The sequence below is a fragment of the Eucyclogobius newberryi genome, unplaced genomic scaffold, assembly GCF_026437365.1.
Source record: "Eucyclogobius newberryi isolate DKJ021-1_F unplaced genomic scaffold, fEucNew1.0.hap1 SCAF_1, whole genome shotgun sequence".
Classification (NCBI taxonomy): Eukaryota; Metazoa; Chordata; class Actinopteri; order Gobiiformes; family Gobiidae; genus Eucyclogobius; species Eucyclogobius newberryi.
The window spans coordinates 6,888,403-6,905,944 of NW_027315723.1; the positions used below are offsets into that span (position 1 = coordinate 6,888,403).

At 44.3% G+C, this 17,542-nt stretch overlaps 1 protein-coding gene across 2 annotated transcripts; it reads right to left on the reverse strand.

Moving 5' to 3' along the window:
• Positions 1 to 723: 723 nt before the first annotated feature.
• Positions 724 to 17,109, reverse strand: cavin2b (caveolae associated protein 2b). Of its 2 annotated transcripts, none has more exons than XM_072450886.1 (6): positions 16,641 to 16,657; positions 15,647 to 15,787; positions 15,308 to 15,409; positions 2,420 to 2,665; positions 2,207 to 2,341; positions 724 to 2,016 (listed from the first exon to the last, which is right to left on the reverse strand). In XM_072450886.1, exons 1-6 carry the CDS (start codon positions 16,644 to 16,646, stop codon positions 1,582 to 1,584), a joined length of 1,065 nt encoding a protein of 354 aa, XP_072306987.1. In that variant the 5' UTR covers positions 16,647 to 16,657; the 3' UTR covers positions 724 to 1,581. The 2 variants fall into 2 exon arrangements, with proteins under 2 accessions (XP_072306987.1, XP_072306901.1); XM_072450800.1 differs by lacking the exon at positions 16,641 to 16,657 and adding an exon at positions 16,754 to 17,109 and having other exon boundaries at positions 725 to 2,016.
• Between the last annotated feature and the right edge of the window lie 433 nt (positions 17,110 to 17,542).

The following is a 17,542-nucleotide window of genomic DNA, read 5'->3' on the forward strand; positions in this document are numbered from 1 at the left end:
ATGCACCTGTGCCTCTACAGAAATGCACCTGTGCCTCTACAGAAATGCACCTGTGGCTCTACATAAATGCACCTATGCCTCTACAGAAATGCACCTGTGCCTCTACAGAAATGCACCTGTGCCTCTACAGAAATGTACCTATGCCTCTACATAAATGCACCTGTGCCTCTACATAAATGCACTTGTGCTCAGTCCACACGGAGCAAATGACACAAGCAAAAGATGCAAAAAAGCAAAAAATGTTGATTTATAACTTAGATGTAATGCCACTTTCTGGGTTGATAAAATAACTTAGTTGGATCCATATTTTGGTTGATTTGAGCACCTTCTTGGGTTTATTGTTAGTTTAGTCTTTGCAGCCCATTACTGTTGTATTTCCTGCTCTGATTGACCAGAGCTCAAAGAATATGTCAAAAATAGTTCAAAACAATTAACAACTAACCTCTGACCACTCGTTAAAATCTCGTTAAAACCTGATTCTGATTCGATACCAATGACTTCAGTATTCAAATTCATTGAAACTCCGACTATTAAAAATGTGTTTGATTTTCACTCCACTCTAGCTCAAACTGTTGTTATGCAGTTAAACTGAACCATAAACAATGCATTTAAAAAGAAAATTGTATGTATTATTACTTATCTGACATGGATGAAATGGTAATTAAAAACAGAGAGTATGTTTGAGTGATAGTTTATTGAGTGAATCTTTGGTCTCGTCAGTTGTTTCTGCTCCGCTCAATGTGCAGATGTTTTGTTCCATCACAAGGAGAAGTTTGACTCTGAAGAATGAAGAGGAGCGGCTCCAGTGGAATGTGGAAAGTGTTATCAGCACAGAGAGGAGCCAGGAGAAAGAGAAGTAAGAGCTGAACTCTTTAAAGTCTAATTGTAGTCTCACTTTGTCTTCTGCAGATGTTTTCAGAACAGAGAAACCAAAGAGCGGAGCAGCGACAGATTTACATTTCATAATAATGACTATTGTAACAACAAATGTTTGTAAAACACGTGTGAAGCATCAGGTTAGTGTCAGAGCAGCAAGAACACATAAAGCAAAAATAAAATAAAAGAAATAAGGCCTGAATATACACTTAGAGTTGGAGGGCTGCGAATATCCCCATTGAAATAAATATGCATATCAAATATGCAGATTTGTGTCGTAATACAGGGAGTTCTTACATCTTGTCACTTCGAGAAATTATCAGATTCAATATTTGTGAGTTTTCCTTTTGCCTCTTTCATGGCAAAATACAATGTAATCAAAAGGGAAAACTGCTTCTTGCAGCATCAGATTCTAGAATTTGAAAACCACTCATTCCAATTCCAACGCCCAAGATGTCGCCGTTACCCTTGGTTCTGATTGAACGGTTCAGTTAAAGACAGCATTTTCCTGTGACTTTTACAGTGGGGAACCGTAGAGTTATAATAAAGCTGTGAAATAAAGATAAATGCTGTGATGAGATACAGTATGTCTCCAGAGTCCAGAGGAAACAACAGATTAGATTTGTATTTATCAAACAGAGGATTTTGTTTAAGTGGACTGGCCACCTCCCCCTGGACTCCAGCTGCTGAAGGAAAGCTTTTGCATCACTCCTCTGCTTTGGCCCCATCCTGGACTGGATCCTGGACAAGGTCTTGGTCTTCCTCTGGCTCTTGTTTCTTCTCTGGCTCCTCCTCTAGATCTTTTTCTAGATCAGCTTTGGGACTCTGGTCTGGATCCTGGTCGGGTTCTTGTTCTTGGGGCAAGGTAGAAGACAGGGCGTAGTCCACACTCACACCCTCAGTACTCTCCTGGCTCTGGTCCTGGCTCTGGTCCTGGCTCTGGTCCTGGCTCTGGTCCTGGCTCTGGTCCTGGCTCTGGTCCTGGCTCTGGTCCTGGCTCTGGTCCTGGCTCTGGTCCATATCCTGCTCCTTATGCCCCAAAGATGGAGCCTCATCCTGGGTCAGAGCATCAGGCGAGTCCCTGGTCTCAGCCACAGCCTCTAAAGTCATCTCCACCGGGATCTCAACCGATCCACGAGACTGGAACAAAAAACAGATTAAACCAAGACTAAACCAGGTTAAGTCCCAAGACTAAACCTGGTCTTAACAAGAACTAGGACTAACCAGGATCAAACAGGGGGCTAAACCAGTACTAAACCTGGACTAAACCCAGACTGAATCAGGGCTAAACCAAGACTAAACCAATACAAATGCAGGACTAAAATTGTACCTTCTTGTGCCCGAATGAAATGGGGGACTTGAGTTTGAGTTTCTGCCGCTGTTCCACTGACACCAGTTTGGTTCCAATTTTGGTCATTTTCTTTTCAATGTTCTGCTTCGAAAAAGCTTTCTTCAGAGAGTCCACCTGGAACCACAGAATACCAGGTTTAAACCCTGTTTAAACATTTACAGCGTGTTTAGAGCAGACAGGAGCAGATCGGACCTTCTTGAGGCTGGATCTCTTCAGTTTCTCTGCCCTTGTTGGTTCCAGGTTCTCCAGTTGATCCAGATCTTGGGACCAGTCATCCTCGAGCTCTGCCTCCAGCCCCGCCTCCTCATCCGATGATAGGTCGATGGTGTGGAGCCCCGCCCCCTCCTGCTCTGGCTCCTCACTCTCCTCTGTGATGTCATCACGAGGAAACGGCGGCTGGTCTTTGACAAAGACCGAGGACGGAATCTCGGTCTGCTCCTATTGGAGGAGCACAGCAGGTGAAGATGGAGGAAAGAATAAAGTCTAAAGAATGAAGTCTGGCGGTAATGTAACACTTGGATACCAGCCGCCATAAAACTCCATAGAAGAAGAAGAAGCAGGTGAAGATTATAGAGAGTGATGTCACTAGAGCTGCGATTAGTTTAGTAGTCAAATAGTCATATCATAATTTATTTTATTATTTTTTTAGATACATTTGAACCAAATAAATGTTGAAATATGGTGATTAAAGTATTCTGCGGCCATAAAGCCTCTCCTAAAGAAGAGCAGTCTTGATGCTGCAGTACTGAGAATGTTTATCGGGCCATCTCTAATCTGCCATTTTGCGACAAAGTCCTTGAAAATGATGTTTACAACAGCTCACAGATTTCCTCTTAATAAACAACTTAGACCTCATCACAGCACTGAGACATCCGCCTGAACACTGACACGGGCGAAGCCTCAGTCTTAATTCTGTTAGATCTGATGCTGCTTTTGACACTGTCGATCATGTGATCCTCTTACAGAGACTAGAGGACTGGGTGGGCATCACTGGCCCCGTCCTAAACTGGTTAAAGTCCTATCTGGAAGACAGGAAATACTTTAAATTGGTAGCTGTGTCTCAGACCACATGCCCCTGACCTGTGGTGTGCCCCAAGGGTCAGTCCTGGGTCCCCTTCTGTTCAACCTCTACATGCTGCCGTTAGGACACATTTTCACTGCGGATCAACTGACCTATCACAATGATGCAGACGAGTCAGATCTATGTTTCACTGTCGGCAGATGAATATGGACCAGTGGATTCACTCTGTTACTGCATCCAACAGATCAGTGTGTGGATGCAAAACAACTTTCTCCAGCTGAACTCAGACAAGACTGAAATCATCGTCTTTTGTCCCACAGAAACAAGAGAACGTGTTAGCGGTAGGGCTGGGTATTGCCAAGACCCTCGCAATACGATACGTATCCTGATACTTGTATATTCCGATACAATTCCCTCATTACGATGCCTATCCCGATACATTTTCGAAAAAAGGGTCTTAAAAATGTACCAAATGGGTAATGTTTTTACTCTGGATAAGAAAATGTATGAAATGTCATGTTTATCCACAAAGCACTTATTTATAAATCCATTCTGCTCTAATAACTTCATATATCTAACCAACTGATCCACATAGAAATATATGGAACACATTCTAGTAAAGTATTGCATGTTTCTGAACATGGTGTGAACATGCTGCAGCAGCATCTTCTGCACAGATCAGCTTCTGATCAGGTCCACAGCTCCTTCTCACCTCGGCCAGAGAAGCACAGCACAAACAGCATATCAAAAGTACTATTCCACCTCGTTTAAAGCCTATGGGTATCAAAAATCTGTTTGTTTTTTTCATTAAAAAAAAGAAATACTGATGCTGTGACTTCATATCAATAAAGTCCATGACGATATATGGTCATATCGATATTTTGAACACAACCCTAGTTAGCTGTCACCTCCAGTGTCTCGGTCTAAAACCAACAAACCAAGTTAGAAATCTGGGGGTGATAATGGACTCAGACTTGAACTTTAACAGCCACGTCAAATCAATAACATCAGCAGCTTTTTACCATCTAAAAAACATTGCCAAAAATATAGTGTCTAAACCAGACTTGGAGAGACTTAACCATGCATTTGTCTCCAGTAGATTAGACTACTGTAACGGCCGCTCACTGGCCTCTCCAACGAGCTGTAAAACAGCTGCAGTACATCCAGAACGCTGCTGCTCGGGTCCTGACTAGAACCAGGAAGTACCATCAAATTAGTCCTGTTCTCAGGTCTCTGCACTGCCCCCTGTGGCTCAGAGAAGAGACTTTAAAGCAGCTCTGCTTGTGTACAAGTCTCTCCATGGCCTAGCACCAAAGTACATCTCGGACATGTTAGTGCCATATGAACCATCTCGGACTCTGAGGACCTCAGGGACCGACATCCTGCTGGTGCCAGAGTCAGGACAAAACATGGACCGGCCTCCTGCTGGTGCCAAAGTCAGGACTAAACATGGACCGGCCTCCTGCTGGTGCCAGAGTCAGGACTAAACATGGACCAGCCTCCTGCTGGTGCCAGAGTCAGGACTAAACATGGACCGGCCTCCTGCTGGTGCCAGAGTCAGGACTAAACATGGACCGGCCTCCTGCTGGTGCCAAAGTCAGGACTAAACATGGGGAATCTGCGTTTCAGTTTTATGCAGCTAAAGTTAGAGCTAGAGTCTTCCTGAAGATGTGAGACAGGTTCTACTCTGACAATGTTCAAATCTAAGCTAAAAACAGTTTTGTTTAGCTGTGCATGTGACTGAAAGGATTCTATTTGCACTCTTCTCTTTTATGTCTTAAACTGTTTTGTGATTTCTGTCATTTCTTTGTGATTTGAATGCATTTTTTTTCCTGTCGTGTGAAGCACTTTGAATTGTCAATTGTTATAAAAGTTTTTTTCATATGTTTGTATTACGATTAAAATATGACAATGATCGACTAGTCACAAGTTGATCACCGTGGCAGCCCTAGATGTCACTGTTCTCTGATGTCTAATTGGTGGGTTCAGCGAAGAACAGCTTTTTATTTGTAAAAAACTAGACGTAAACAACAGTTCTGATCAATTCTACATTTCTGTTGAAGGGGAGGGACTTGAGCTATGTTTTAACCAATCACACCAGTCATATATAAACTACAAACTTGTATGAAGATAGGAAAGTATTCACAGACAGACATCACGGAGATGGATGGAGATCTGATGATTTGTCATTTTAGCTGTTTTATCCCTCACATAAAAACGTTAATACATCCAGAGCACCCAAGGACAACATGAACACAACAAAGCTCTGGACTGAGCTTAAACAATTCAACATTTAGACCGTTTGCTCCTCCCCCACTCCCTCGCTCCCCCTCTTTCTCTCCCCCCGCCCTTGCCCTCTCATTCTCTCTCTCTCTTTCCGTCTTCTGTGTTTTTGTGAGTGTCTCCATAGCGATGGCGTAAACTCATCTTCCAAAAGCATTTCCACATTTTTCCACCAACGCCCAAATACGGACATCCCCCACAGAAGACACACACTGCAGAGTTTTCAGAGCAAACAAGGAGTACCCTCTTACTATAAACATACTGTACTACTACTACTACTATATACATACTGTAATACTACTACCACTACTATATACATACTGTAATACTACTACCACTACTATATACATACTGTAATACTACCACCACTACTATATACATACTGTAATACTACCACCACCACCACTATATACATACTGTAATACCACCACTATATACATACTGTAATACCACCACTATATACATACTGTAATACCACCACTATATACATACTGTAATACCACCACTATATACATACTGTAATACTACCACCACTACTATATACATACTGTAATACTACCACCACTACTATATACATACTGTAATACCACTACTATAGACATACTGTAATACCACTACTATATACATACTGTAATACCACTACTATAGACATACTGCAATACTATTACTACTGCATACATACTGTACTACTACTACTACTGCATACATACTGTACTATTACTACTACATACATACTGTACTACTACATACATACTGTACTACTACTACTACTACATACATACTGTACTACTACATACATACTGTACTACTACTACTACTACATACATACTGTACTACTACATACATACTGTACTACTACTACATACATACATACTGTACTACTACTACTACATACATACTGTACTACTACATACTGTACTACTACTACTACATACATACTGTACTACTACATACTGTACTACTACTACTACTACTACTACTACTACTACTACTACTACTACTACTACTACTACTACTACTACTACTACTACTACTACTACTACTACTACTACTACTACTACTACGATACGATACGATATTCCTTTATTGTCCCACATGGGGAAATTTCATTGGTGCAACGCAGGTAGATACAAAGGTAGATACAGAAGAACAGATCACTTATAGGAAGTCTGAAAAACACTTTCAATAGAAGATCTCCTATAAATAAATAAAAACTCCCATAGACAAATAAATAAATAAATAAATACCATTGCATGTGATCCCGACAGTAATTGCACATGAATATGTGTCACGACAGCACATAGATTGAACATGAATTTCACAGTAATTGCACATGAATTGCACATGAATTCCAACAGCAATTGCACATATGACAGAATTGCACATCAGTATTAGGTTAGGTCAGTATTGCGAGTGTTCAGTACTAACAGTTTTTGTTATAAAGTCTGACAGCAGCAGGAAGGAAAGACCTACGGAACCTTTCCTTCACACATCGAGGGTGGATCAGTCTCTCACTGAAGCTGCTCTCCAGAGCGGAGAGAGTGTCCTGCAGGGGGTGACACTCATGGTCCAGCATAGATGTGAATCTAGCCAGGACCCTTCTGTCCCCCACCTCCTGCACCGAGTCCAGAGCACAGCCCAGGACGGAGCTGGACTTCTTGATGACTCTGTCCAGCCTCTTCCTCTCCCTCTCTGTGATGCTGCTGCTCCAGCAGGCCACACCGTACAGGAGGGCTGATGCCACCACAGAGTCGTAGAAGGTCTTCAGGAGTGGCCCTGTCACTCCAAAAGACCTGAGTCTCCTCAGGAGGTAGAGCCGACTCTGGCTCTTCCTGTACAGTGCGTCTGTGTTATGAGTCCAGTCCAGTTTATGGTTCAGATGAACACCCAGGTACTTGTATGAGTCCACTCTCTCAATGTCCCGTCCCTGGATGTTCACTGGTGAGGGGGCAGTGGGGTGGCGTCTGCGGAAATCCACCACCATCTCCTTGGTCTTCCCCGCGTTGATGAGGAGGTGGTTCTGCTGACACCAGTCCACAAAGTCCTGCGCCAGTCCTCTGTACTCCGCGTCATCGTCGTCCGTGATGAGTCCGATGATGGCAGAGTCGTCAGAGAACTTCTGCAGGACACAGCTGTCCGTGTCATGTCTGAAGTCTGCAGTGTAAAGGGTGAAGAGAAAGGGCGCGAGGACAGTGCCCTGGGGCGCCCCCACACTGCAGGTCCGAGTGTCAGACACACAGTTCCGGGCTCTCACAAACTGGGGTCGGTCTGTGAGGTAGTCCAGGATCCACTCTGCCAGGTCATACTCCACACCAGCCGTCTCCAGCTTGTCCCTCAGGAGCAGCGGCTGGATGGTGTTGAAGGCGCTGGAAAGATCGAAGAAAAGAATCCTCACAGAGCTGCCAGGCTTTTCCAGGTGAGAGAGAGAGCGGTGCAGCAGGGAGATGACGGCGTCCTCCACTCCGATGCCAGACCGATATGCAAACTGCAGCGGGTCCATGGCTGAGCTCACGGTGGAGCGGAGGTGGTCCAGGACCAGCCGCTCCAGTGTCTTCATCAGGTGGGACGTGAGAGTCACTGGCCTGAAGCTGTTGAGGTCTTTGGGGCGCGGTGTCTTAGGCACAGGTACCAGACAGGAGGTCTTCCAGACCTGTGGTACCACCCTCAGCTTCAGGCTCATGTTGAACATGACATGCTCCATAACTCCACACAGTTCATCTGCGCAGGACTTAAGGAGCCTGGGGCTGATGCCATCAGGTCCTGCTGCCTTCCTCACTTTAATCCTCTTCAGCTCACTCCTCACATGTGCTGCTGTGACAGTCAGTGGTTGGCAGGGGGACCGTGTGCTGGGGGGATGGGTGAGTCCAGGCGAAGTGGGGAGCTGATGGTCCGGGGCAGATAAGCGAAGAGGAACAGATGCAGGGCATTGTCCAGCTGTGGAAGAGGGAGCATGCAGCTGTGCAGGGGGAGGGGCGGGTGACTGATCAAACCTCAAGAAGTGAGCATTTAAATCATTCACCCACTGTAGATCCCCCTCTGTCTGGGCAGGGGGGATTTTGAAGCCCGAGATGGTTTTCAGGCTCCTCCACACTCCCTGAATGTTCTTTTGCTGCAGCTGCTCCTCCATCCTCCTCTTGTAGCCGGCCTCAGCCTGCCTGATCTTCCTCCTCAGCTCCTTCTGCACAGTCCTCAGCTCCTCCTTGTTCCCTGACCTGAAGGCTCTCTTCTTCTCCTTCAGCAGAGCCTTCAGTTCACGGTTAATCCATGGCTTGTTGTTTGGAAAACACCGCACCGTCCGGGAGGGAACAATGTTCTCAAAACAGAAGTTGATGTAGTCCGTGATGCACTCTGTGATGGTGTTGATGTCCTCCCCATGTGGGTCATAAAGCTCAGTCCAGACAGTGGTGCTGAAGCGGTCCCTCAGAGCCTCCTCGCTCTCAGCAGGCCTCAGATGTACAAGGTTGTGGTCCGAGCTGCCCAGGGGAGGGAGGGGGGAAGAAGAATAAGCCTCCTTGGTGTTGGCAAAAAACAAGTCCAATGTTCTATTCTCTCTGGTGGGGCAGGTAACATACTGGGTGTATGTTGGTAGAACAGAAGAGGGAGAAGCGTGGTTAAAGTCACCAGAGATGAGGAAGAGAGCCTGTGGATGCCGTGTTTGCAGCCTACAAGTGCAGGAGAGCAGTGCTTCACAAGCATCTTCAGCATTGGCAGACGGGGCCACATAGACTGCGATCAAAATCACATGTGAGAACTCCCGGGGCAGATAATATGGCCTCATGCCAATAGCCAATAGTTCAATATCCCTGTTACATAGCTGCTCCTTCACTGTGCAGTGTTCGGGTTTGGACCAGCTCGTGTTCACATACACCGCCAGACCTCCACCTCTTTTCTTCAAGCATTCTCTAGTTCTGTCCGCCCGCAGCAGATGAAAATTGTCCAAACCTACAATAGAGTCTGGCATTTCTGCTGTTAACCAGGTCTCTGTGAAAATCAAGACACTGCTGTCCCTGTAAATCCTCTGGGACCGCATGAGGCTCGCTATTTCCGTCATTTTATTTTGAAGGGACCTCACGTTACCCATGACTACGGCGGGAACCGACTTCCTGTTTGTCCCTCTCTTCTCTCGGAGTTTACGTCCAGCCCGTCTGCTTCGTTGCGTTTTCCTTAGGATGTCCGCCGGGATAACGTGACGATCTCCGGGTAAGACGACTGTTCTCCGCAGTCTCATGAGTTCCTCCTTTGTGTAAACGAGGTACGGCGCCGGGCGGGGGGCGGGGCCGGAGCCGGGGGACTCAGAGCCAAGACACATCGCAACGACACGACGAAAACACTCAATCCAGCCGAATAAAGTCAAAACAAGTTAATTTAAAGCAATTCCAGTGCGTGTCTCGATCGTTCGTGAAGTTCCTCTTTCATATAAACGTGTATATAAACGTGTACCGACGACACGCCGTACTTTAGCGCGGCCGGAGGGCGCGGGGAGGGGCTGGTGGGCTCGCTCGGAGCTAGCTCACGTCACAACAACACAACGAACGCAACGAAAAACGCTCAAATCCAGCCGAAAAAAGTCAAAAACAGTTGAATTAAAAAACTATTCCAGCGCGTGTCCCTATCGTACAGTAAAATAGAAAAAAATATACTAACTATATTTACAAAATATAGGAGATAAAGCACTATAAGTGTGAGAAAGAAGAGAGAGCGTTTACACCTGGCTGCCAGCTGTACCAGCGCCTTATGAGAAGTACTACATACTGTACTACAACATACTGTACTACTACTACTACATCTACATACTGTACTACTAGTAGCATTTCTCTCAGACGACCGAGACCACATAATGCCAAAATTATCACCCCAAACTGTAAAAAGACAAAGGAAAAGTCATAAGAGGATTTTGGAGGGAGACTTCCAGCGTGCTCAGATGACGTGGCAGAGAGGGGGAGATAAGGGGGGTCAACAAGGCAGGAGAATGGGAAGAAAGCACTCAGAGGACGCTCTGAACTGATGAAATAAGTAAAGCTAAACCCAGCTGGTTTTAAATATTAGTATTTGAGAGCTCTGTAGAACAAATTTAAGGGTTTTGTTTGATTGACAACAGTCAATTATAAAGATTTTATTAAACTTGATAAGAGATGAAGATGAATTCAGATTTTTATAGATGGCCAATATTTTGGGGAATGTGATCACAGACAGGACACTTCCTGTCCCCGACATAGTCTGGGTAATGTTTACCCAAGGCTTGATCTCTACGGAAAAATACCAAGTGCCTTGATGTGAGGCTGACCAATGAGAAATGTGACCCGCCTATTCCAGAATATCTAATAAAACCAACCAGCATGGGAAAAACGGTGTGAGACGCGGGGGTGAGACGCAGGAGGGTCAGCCAGGCTCCTTACAACGGCCTGGCTGACACAGACCCCGCGTTTTCTCCCATGCATGCCACACAAATGTCTGATGTTTCTGTGTCGTTTAATATTCTAAGTTGAATTGTGTTCTCAATGTGTTAAGGAATAGCATCGGTGTATGTCTAATTCCATGACATTTTCTGGTCCTATCGAGCCGGACGACCAGCTGCCCTTCGCGGAGATTGACGGGTGAATCGGTGAAGTCTGTGCACAGCTAAAGGAAGTCCACTTTTCCCGTGGCCGCCCATCGCACCTCATTCTCCGCGAGGAGAGCGCGTCGTTTCGAAGCAGCAGGAGAACACAGGCGACGAAGAGGGTCAGACAAAACTTTGTGTGTGAAAGAGTTAGCCATGAAACGTTTTATGCATAGGCTTTGTGCAGGAGTTTAGTTACTCGCATAAAGAGGAGTTTAATATTTCTCAGTCAAAAAATACAGGAGTTTAATATTTCTCATTGACAAAAAATACAGGAGTTTAATATTTCTCACTGACAAAAAATACAGGAGTTTAATATTTCTCAATCAAAAATACAGGAGTTTAATATTTCTCAGTCAAAAATACAGGAGTTTAATATTTCTCAGTCAAAAATACAGGAGTTTAATATTTCTCAGTCAAAAATACAGGAGTTTAATATTTCTCAGTCAAAAATACAGGAGTTTAATATTTACTCATTAAAAAATACAGGAGTTTAATATTTCTCAGTCAAAAATACAGGAGTTTAATATTTACTCATTAAAAAAGAAAAATATTGGTTAGCTTTGTGTAGATAAGTTCTCACATAAAGGAGTTAAATTGCTCACCACGAGTTAAGTTTCTCACCGAAAGAAAGTCATGAAGCCTTATGCCGAGTTGTTACTGACATAAAGATGTGTGAATGTAAGCGCTGTGCACGAGCGAAGTAAGTAAGAGGAGGAATCTAATATGGAATTTTCTCTAGAAGCTTGACATTAACCGTGACTGTAAAGCAAGTAGCATTTCTCTCAGACGACCGAGACCACATAATGCCAAAATTATCACCCCAAACTGTAAAAAGACAAAGGAAAAGTCATAAGAGGATTTTGGAGGGAGACTTCCAGCGTGCTCAGATGACGTGGCAGAGAGGGGGAGATAAGGGGGGTCAACAAGGCAGGAGAATGGGAAGAAAGCAGTTCAGAGGACGCTCTGAACTGATGAAATAAGTAAAGCTAAACCCAGCTGGTTTTAAATATTAGTATTTGAGAGCTCTGTAGAACAAATTTAAGGGTTTTGTTTGATTGACAACAGTCAATTATAAAGATTTTATTAAACTTGATAAGAGATGAAGATGAATTCAGATTTTTATAGATGATTTTTTGATTGTTATACACATATAGACTTGCTAGAACAAACTAATACACAATGTTTGTAAAGCACCACATGAGCAGGTGTGAGAGATGGAGTTTGAAACTCACCTGAAGCACATATAGAAGATTAGCACATATTACATTAGATGGGTGACTTTATGCAGGCCACACAAACAGAGGAGATGTGAAATTATTAATTATGTGAAGAATTCTAAGTTGTGAACTGACCCGTAAGGCCAGCTCAACGGGGGAATTATTGGGATAATTATTATTGTTTGATGTATTTGTATTCCACACACATACATACATACATACATACGCGCGCACACACGTGGACACCAGACTTTTAGAGTTTGAAACATTTAGAGTTTGAAACATTTATAGTTTGAAACTTTTAGAGTTTGAAACATTTGGAGTATGAAACAAATGGTGGTAAAACAGATTTACAAGTTATAGATCGCAGAGGCAGGGTCGGATTACAGACACACAGGAGGGGCCCAGCGCCGTGGAAGGAGGGGCTCAGCCAGGGATGTGACCACTGAACTGTGAAAGGGCAAGAGGTGACATTGCGGAGTTGGAGTGACAGACGCAATTCCATCTCTTCCTTGATTACATCCTGGATTAGTGAACGTTGTAAACTATCTGGATTATAGAATTTTGTTTAAGTGTAGAAGTTTGAGAAATGGGCAAAGCCATTTATCAAATGGAGGGATATACGAGTAAACAAATATTCCGAATCAAAAAATTCAAAAAAAAAAATTGTAAACAAGAAAACTGTTTGAAATACACTGAACTGTCGAAAAGACTTTGTTTATCACCGCAGCAAGACGTGTTGGAGATGTCGTGTTTACAGAGACGAGCCAAATGGACGAGCAAAGTGGACGGAGCCACACCGTGTCGTCCTCACCAGGGGAGGACGAGATCATGGGTGCAGCAGACAACACAACACCAGATCCATAACATCGCAGACGCAGGACTTCGTTTGTATTCTTCGTTTTGTATGCAGAGACAACAAACAGATTCTACAGTACGCAAAGTACTATACTCTATCCTCTGCTACGATAAACGAGAGCCAGAGGCTACGGTGCGCAGAGTACCATGCTCTGTGGAAAAAGAATCAACAGTTATCATCATCACAAGCAATGACGATAATATGGGTGCTGAACACCTGTATTATGCACGGGACAATCGGGACAATCGATCAACATACACAACTGTGTTTACCGGGAAATGAAACATACACAGACCTGGAATAGAGGGAAGAAAATAAGTGATCAACATGAAAGGTTATGAAATGTGTAATGTGAAATGTACAATGTACAATTGACATGACAGTAGCTGAAAAAACACAATGGCATATTGTTGCCACCGTTGTTTGCACTAACTAAGAGAGCCTTTTTTATCTGCTACAACATAACTACATGTAATGTTAATGAGATTATGAATTGAGATGGGAAATGTACCAGTTCATATGTGTCATAGGTGTGACCGAAGCGAGCAGCGGAAGGTCTCTTAAGAAACCAAGCGAGGACGTATGGTGGTGTGGGGACACTTGTGGGGTGTTGTGCCTATGTATCCCTTTTGTGGCCAGCCATGGTCATAACGAAGACCAGCATCACCCAGAACCATACCGCAGGGTCAAGGTCGAGAGGTTAGTGGACAATCTGGTCCCAGTAGCACCTGATACTACGTATTAGATTCTATTGGGGTGTCCGAGCAGAGAGCAGCGGGTTTGAGGGCTTTCCGCTTGTACTTCTATATTTCCCATCACACCGCACAAATTATAGACAAGATAAATTGTCTGTTTGTCAAATTACAGAGATTAACCAATCTGACTCAAAATCTAGGACAGTAATGCTGTAGAAATGTGGTGGGCCGAGAGAAAAGAAGTGTGTTCAATGTTGAGAACTGTGCATAACTTTTTGTGTGTAAAAGTGTCATTTTAACACCTATATGAAAGACATGTTGAAAACTGAAAAGAGTATGTCTGGCATATGAGACAGTAGACTAATGCTTTGATAAACAGGAGGGAAATGTGATAAAATGTGAATATATGATTATATTTCTGTGATGTATTTTATCTGCATAATAGTGATATTTTATCTGCATCATTAGTCTAAGAGAAGAACGGGTGTGTGACAAACTGCATTTGTGAAGGGGTCATAAAGATGGGCCAAAGGATGTTTACCCTAGGGGGGTGACAGCCCAGAGGAGTTTGGGTAATGTTTACCCAAGGCTTGATCTCTACGGAAAAATACCAAGTGCCTTGATGTGAGGCTGACCAATGAGAAATGTGACCCGCCTATTCCAGAATATCTAATAAAACCAACCAGCATGGGAAAAAACGGTGTGAGACGCGGGGGTGAGACGCAGGAGGGTCAGCCAGGCTCCTTACAACGGCTTGGCTGACACAGTCCCCGCGTTTTCTCCCATGCATGCCACACAAATGTCTGATGTGTCTGTGTCGTTTCATATTCTAGATTGAATTGTGTTCTCTATGTGTTACGGAATAGCATCGGTGTATGTCTAATTTCATGACAAAAGGTCAATACCAAACTATTATAATACAAACTGTATTTTGTCCATTTTATGTAATTTGTTCAGTCTCAATATTACAAATTAAGAATTGTACTAAGATCACTCAAATACCACTACTGCTGCAACTACCACTACTACTAAATACTTGTGACATAAATCAAACATGAGGAATCGGAGCCCAACCCAGATCTGGTCCACAGTCAAAGTCAGAGCGGAGCGAGGAGGGGCAAAGAGCATGTGTGTATGTGCTGTGTTATCCTGCAAACGCGTTGGTGGAAACAGGAAGACGCTGGAACAATGAGGAACACACAGGAGCACTGAGGAACAATGGGGAACACTGAGGAACAATGAGGTGATTTGTTTCAGGAAACCTTCACTCAGCTGTAGTTGTCATAGCTACTCTGATCAGAGAACAGAACCTCAACATTCCACACAGGTCACGTCCTGCCCAGCCTCAGCTTTGAACACTACTCTAGATGCTCTCCCCTAATCTCTGTGTGAGTTTTTTGTACCTGGAAGATTAAAACTCTAAACTGGTTGCGGTCGATGAGGTGGGCGTGGTTGGCCTCCAGCTTCTTCACCTGAGCTCCCTGTTTCTCCATCTGAGCACGCACCTGAAATAATACAAATAAAAACATAATAATCAAACTGTTATAATCTGTACGGCTGTCTGAGCACACTTATGTTCAGTTATTCAATCATAATAATTAAACAGTTATGTTCATACTTGTGACATGTACAGCTTCCAGCACTTGTCCAGTGTTGTTGGCCTATTACACTTATATATGTGGTGGAGTCAGTGGGGGTCGTGGGTCAAGAGCCATAGTCGAGCCAAATCAAAATATATTTACCTCCTTCATGGTCACTGACAGCTTGCGGCTCTTGTCCAGCAGCTTGCTGACGGTGTTGGCTGTGTGGCTATGGCTCTTGGACAGTTTGGTCATGTCGGCTTGGATTCCTCTGACCACGCCCTCCATCTGCACCTGGTGCACCTGTGACGTCATGGATACATCACAGTGGGGTCACAGTGATATCACTTCCTGTTTGTGTGTAGGTGTTAGAAACTTAAACAGGTTGATCATTAGCATCTCAGCTATACATTCCACATATTACTCTGAACCTTCAGTACTGCATACTGAGGTATAAAAGTACAAAGTACTGCAGTACATAATACTGCAGTACATAATACTGCAGAACAGTATCAGTGCACAGTTTGTGGTACTGCAGTAGAGATGTGACACTGCAGTACCACATTCTCTTTTGCAGTTTAACTTTTAGAGGTAGTAGTCGTAGTAGTAGTAGTAGTAGTTGAAGTAGCAATAGTAGTAAAAGTAGTTGTTTAAGTAGTAGCAGTTTTACAGTGAGCGGAGTAGTAGGAGCAGTCAAAAGAAATACTGCAGTACTCAGATGTTCTACTGCTCTGGAGATGTTTTAAGGTCAGATTTTTAATTTCTAATTTTAACAATTTCAACTTGTCCAGATCTTAAAGTTGTTGTTGTTGTTGTTGTTGTTGCTGCTGCTGCTGCTGTTGTTGTTGTTGTTGTTGTTGTTGTTGTTGTTAAATATGACCTCCATTTTGTGCTGCTCCTTCTGTTTCAAACTGGTTTACCACATGTGTGACTAATTTCATGTTTGTTTATGAGTTTAAATGCAGTTTATGTCTAACCTCGATCTATGATGTGCTGGTTGGTTCCTTTGCTTCATACTGGTTTATAAGAGTTTAACACATTACAATAACAATAGTTATTATTGTCCGACCGCCATGTTGTGCTGTATAACACATGTTTAACTATAGTTTAATGTTTGTTTATATTGGTTTGGATCAATTAAAATGATAAAGCTGACCTCCATGTTGTACTGGTCCCTCTAAAGTTCAAACTATTATCAACACTGGTTTATAAAACAATGACACGTGTATGTTATAGTTTAATGTTCATTCATATTGTTTTAAATCTAACCTCCATGTTGTGCTGGTCCTTCTGCACTGTGTCCAACATGAGCACCAGTTTGTCCAGCAGCGTCAGCACAGTTATGGCGTTTGGTCCCGAGTCCTGATTCAGACCCAGGTCCAGACCCAGACCCAGGTCCAGACCGGGGTCCAGGACCTGGTTCAGGTTCAGACTCGAGTCCAGACTCGGTCCCGGGTCAGAGGCCGGGACTTGCAGCTCCTGGCTCTGGTGCGTCTCCAGCGTCACCATCGTGCGCACACGCGGAAAACTGTCCAAAAACTAGAGAAACACTTCTGCAAACGGAACCTGGGCGAGACGGACCGCGGGAGGACCCGGGACGAAGCAGCAGAGGACAGCGGGACAGACCGGGAAAGTGTCCGAGTCTCACGGAACAGAGTTTTCGAGCCTCGCCCTGTGCACAAGCTTCAGCACGGAAATATTTAACACCTCAGCTCCCGAATCCAAACTGACTGTAGGAGTGGGCCACCAGGGGGAGACACAGAGCAGGCCAGGGGGAGACACAGAGCAGGCCAGGGGGAGACACAGAGCAGGCCAGGGGGAGACACAGAGCAGGCCAGGAGGAGACACAGAGCAGGCCAGGGGGAGACACAGAGCAGGCCAGGGGGAGACACAGAGCAGGCCAGGAGGAGACACAGAGCAGGCCAGGGGGAGACACAGAGCAGGCCAGGAGGAGACACAGAGCAGGCCAGGGGGAGACACAGAGCAGGCCAGGGGGAGACACAGAGCAGGCCAGGGGGAGACACAGAGCAGGCCAGGGGGAGACACAGAGCAGGCCAG

Coding starts and splice junctions, on each gene's coding strand:
- cavin2b (XM_072450800.1), bottom strand. CDS start 16,993: ATGGTGACGCTGGAGACGCACCAGAGCCAGGAGCTGCAAGTCCCGGCC. Junction 15,788..16,753: donor AGGACCAGCACAACATGGAG/GTTAGATTTAAA, acceptor ATGACGTCACAG/GTGCACCAGGTGCAGATGGA. Junction 2,342..2,419: donor AGAGATCCAGCCTCAAGAAG/GTCCGATCTGCT, acceptor CTGTGGTTCCAG/GTGGACTCTCTGAAGAAAGC.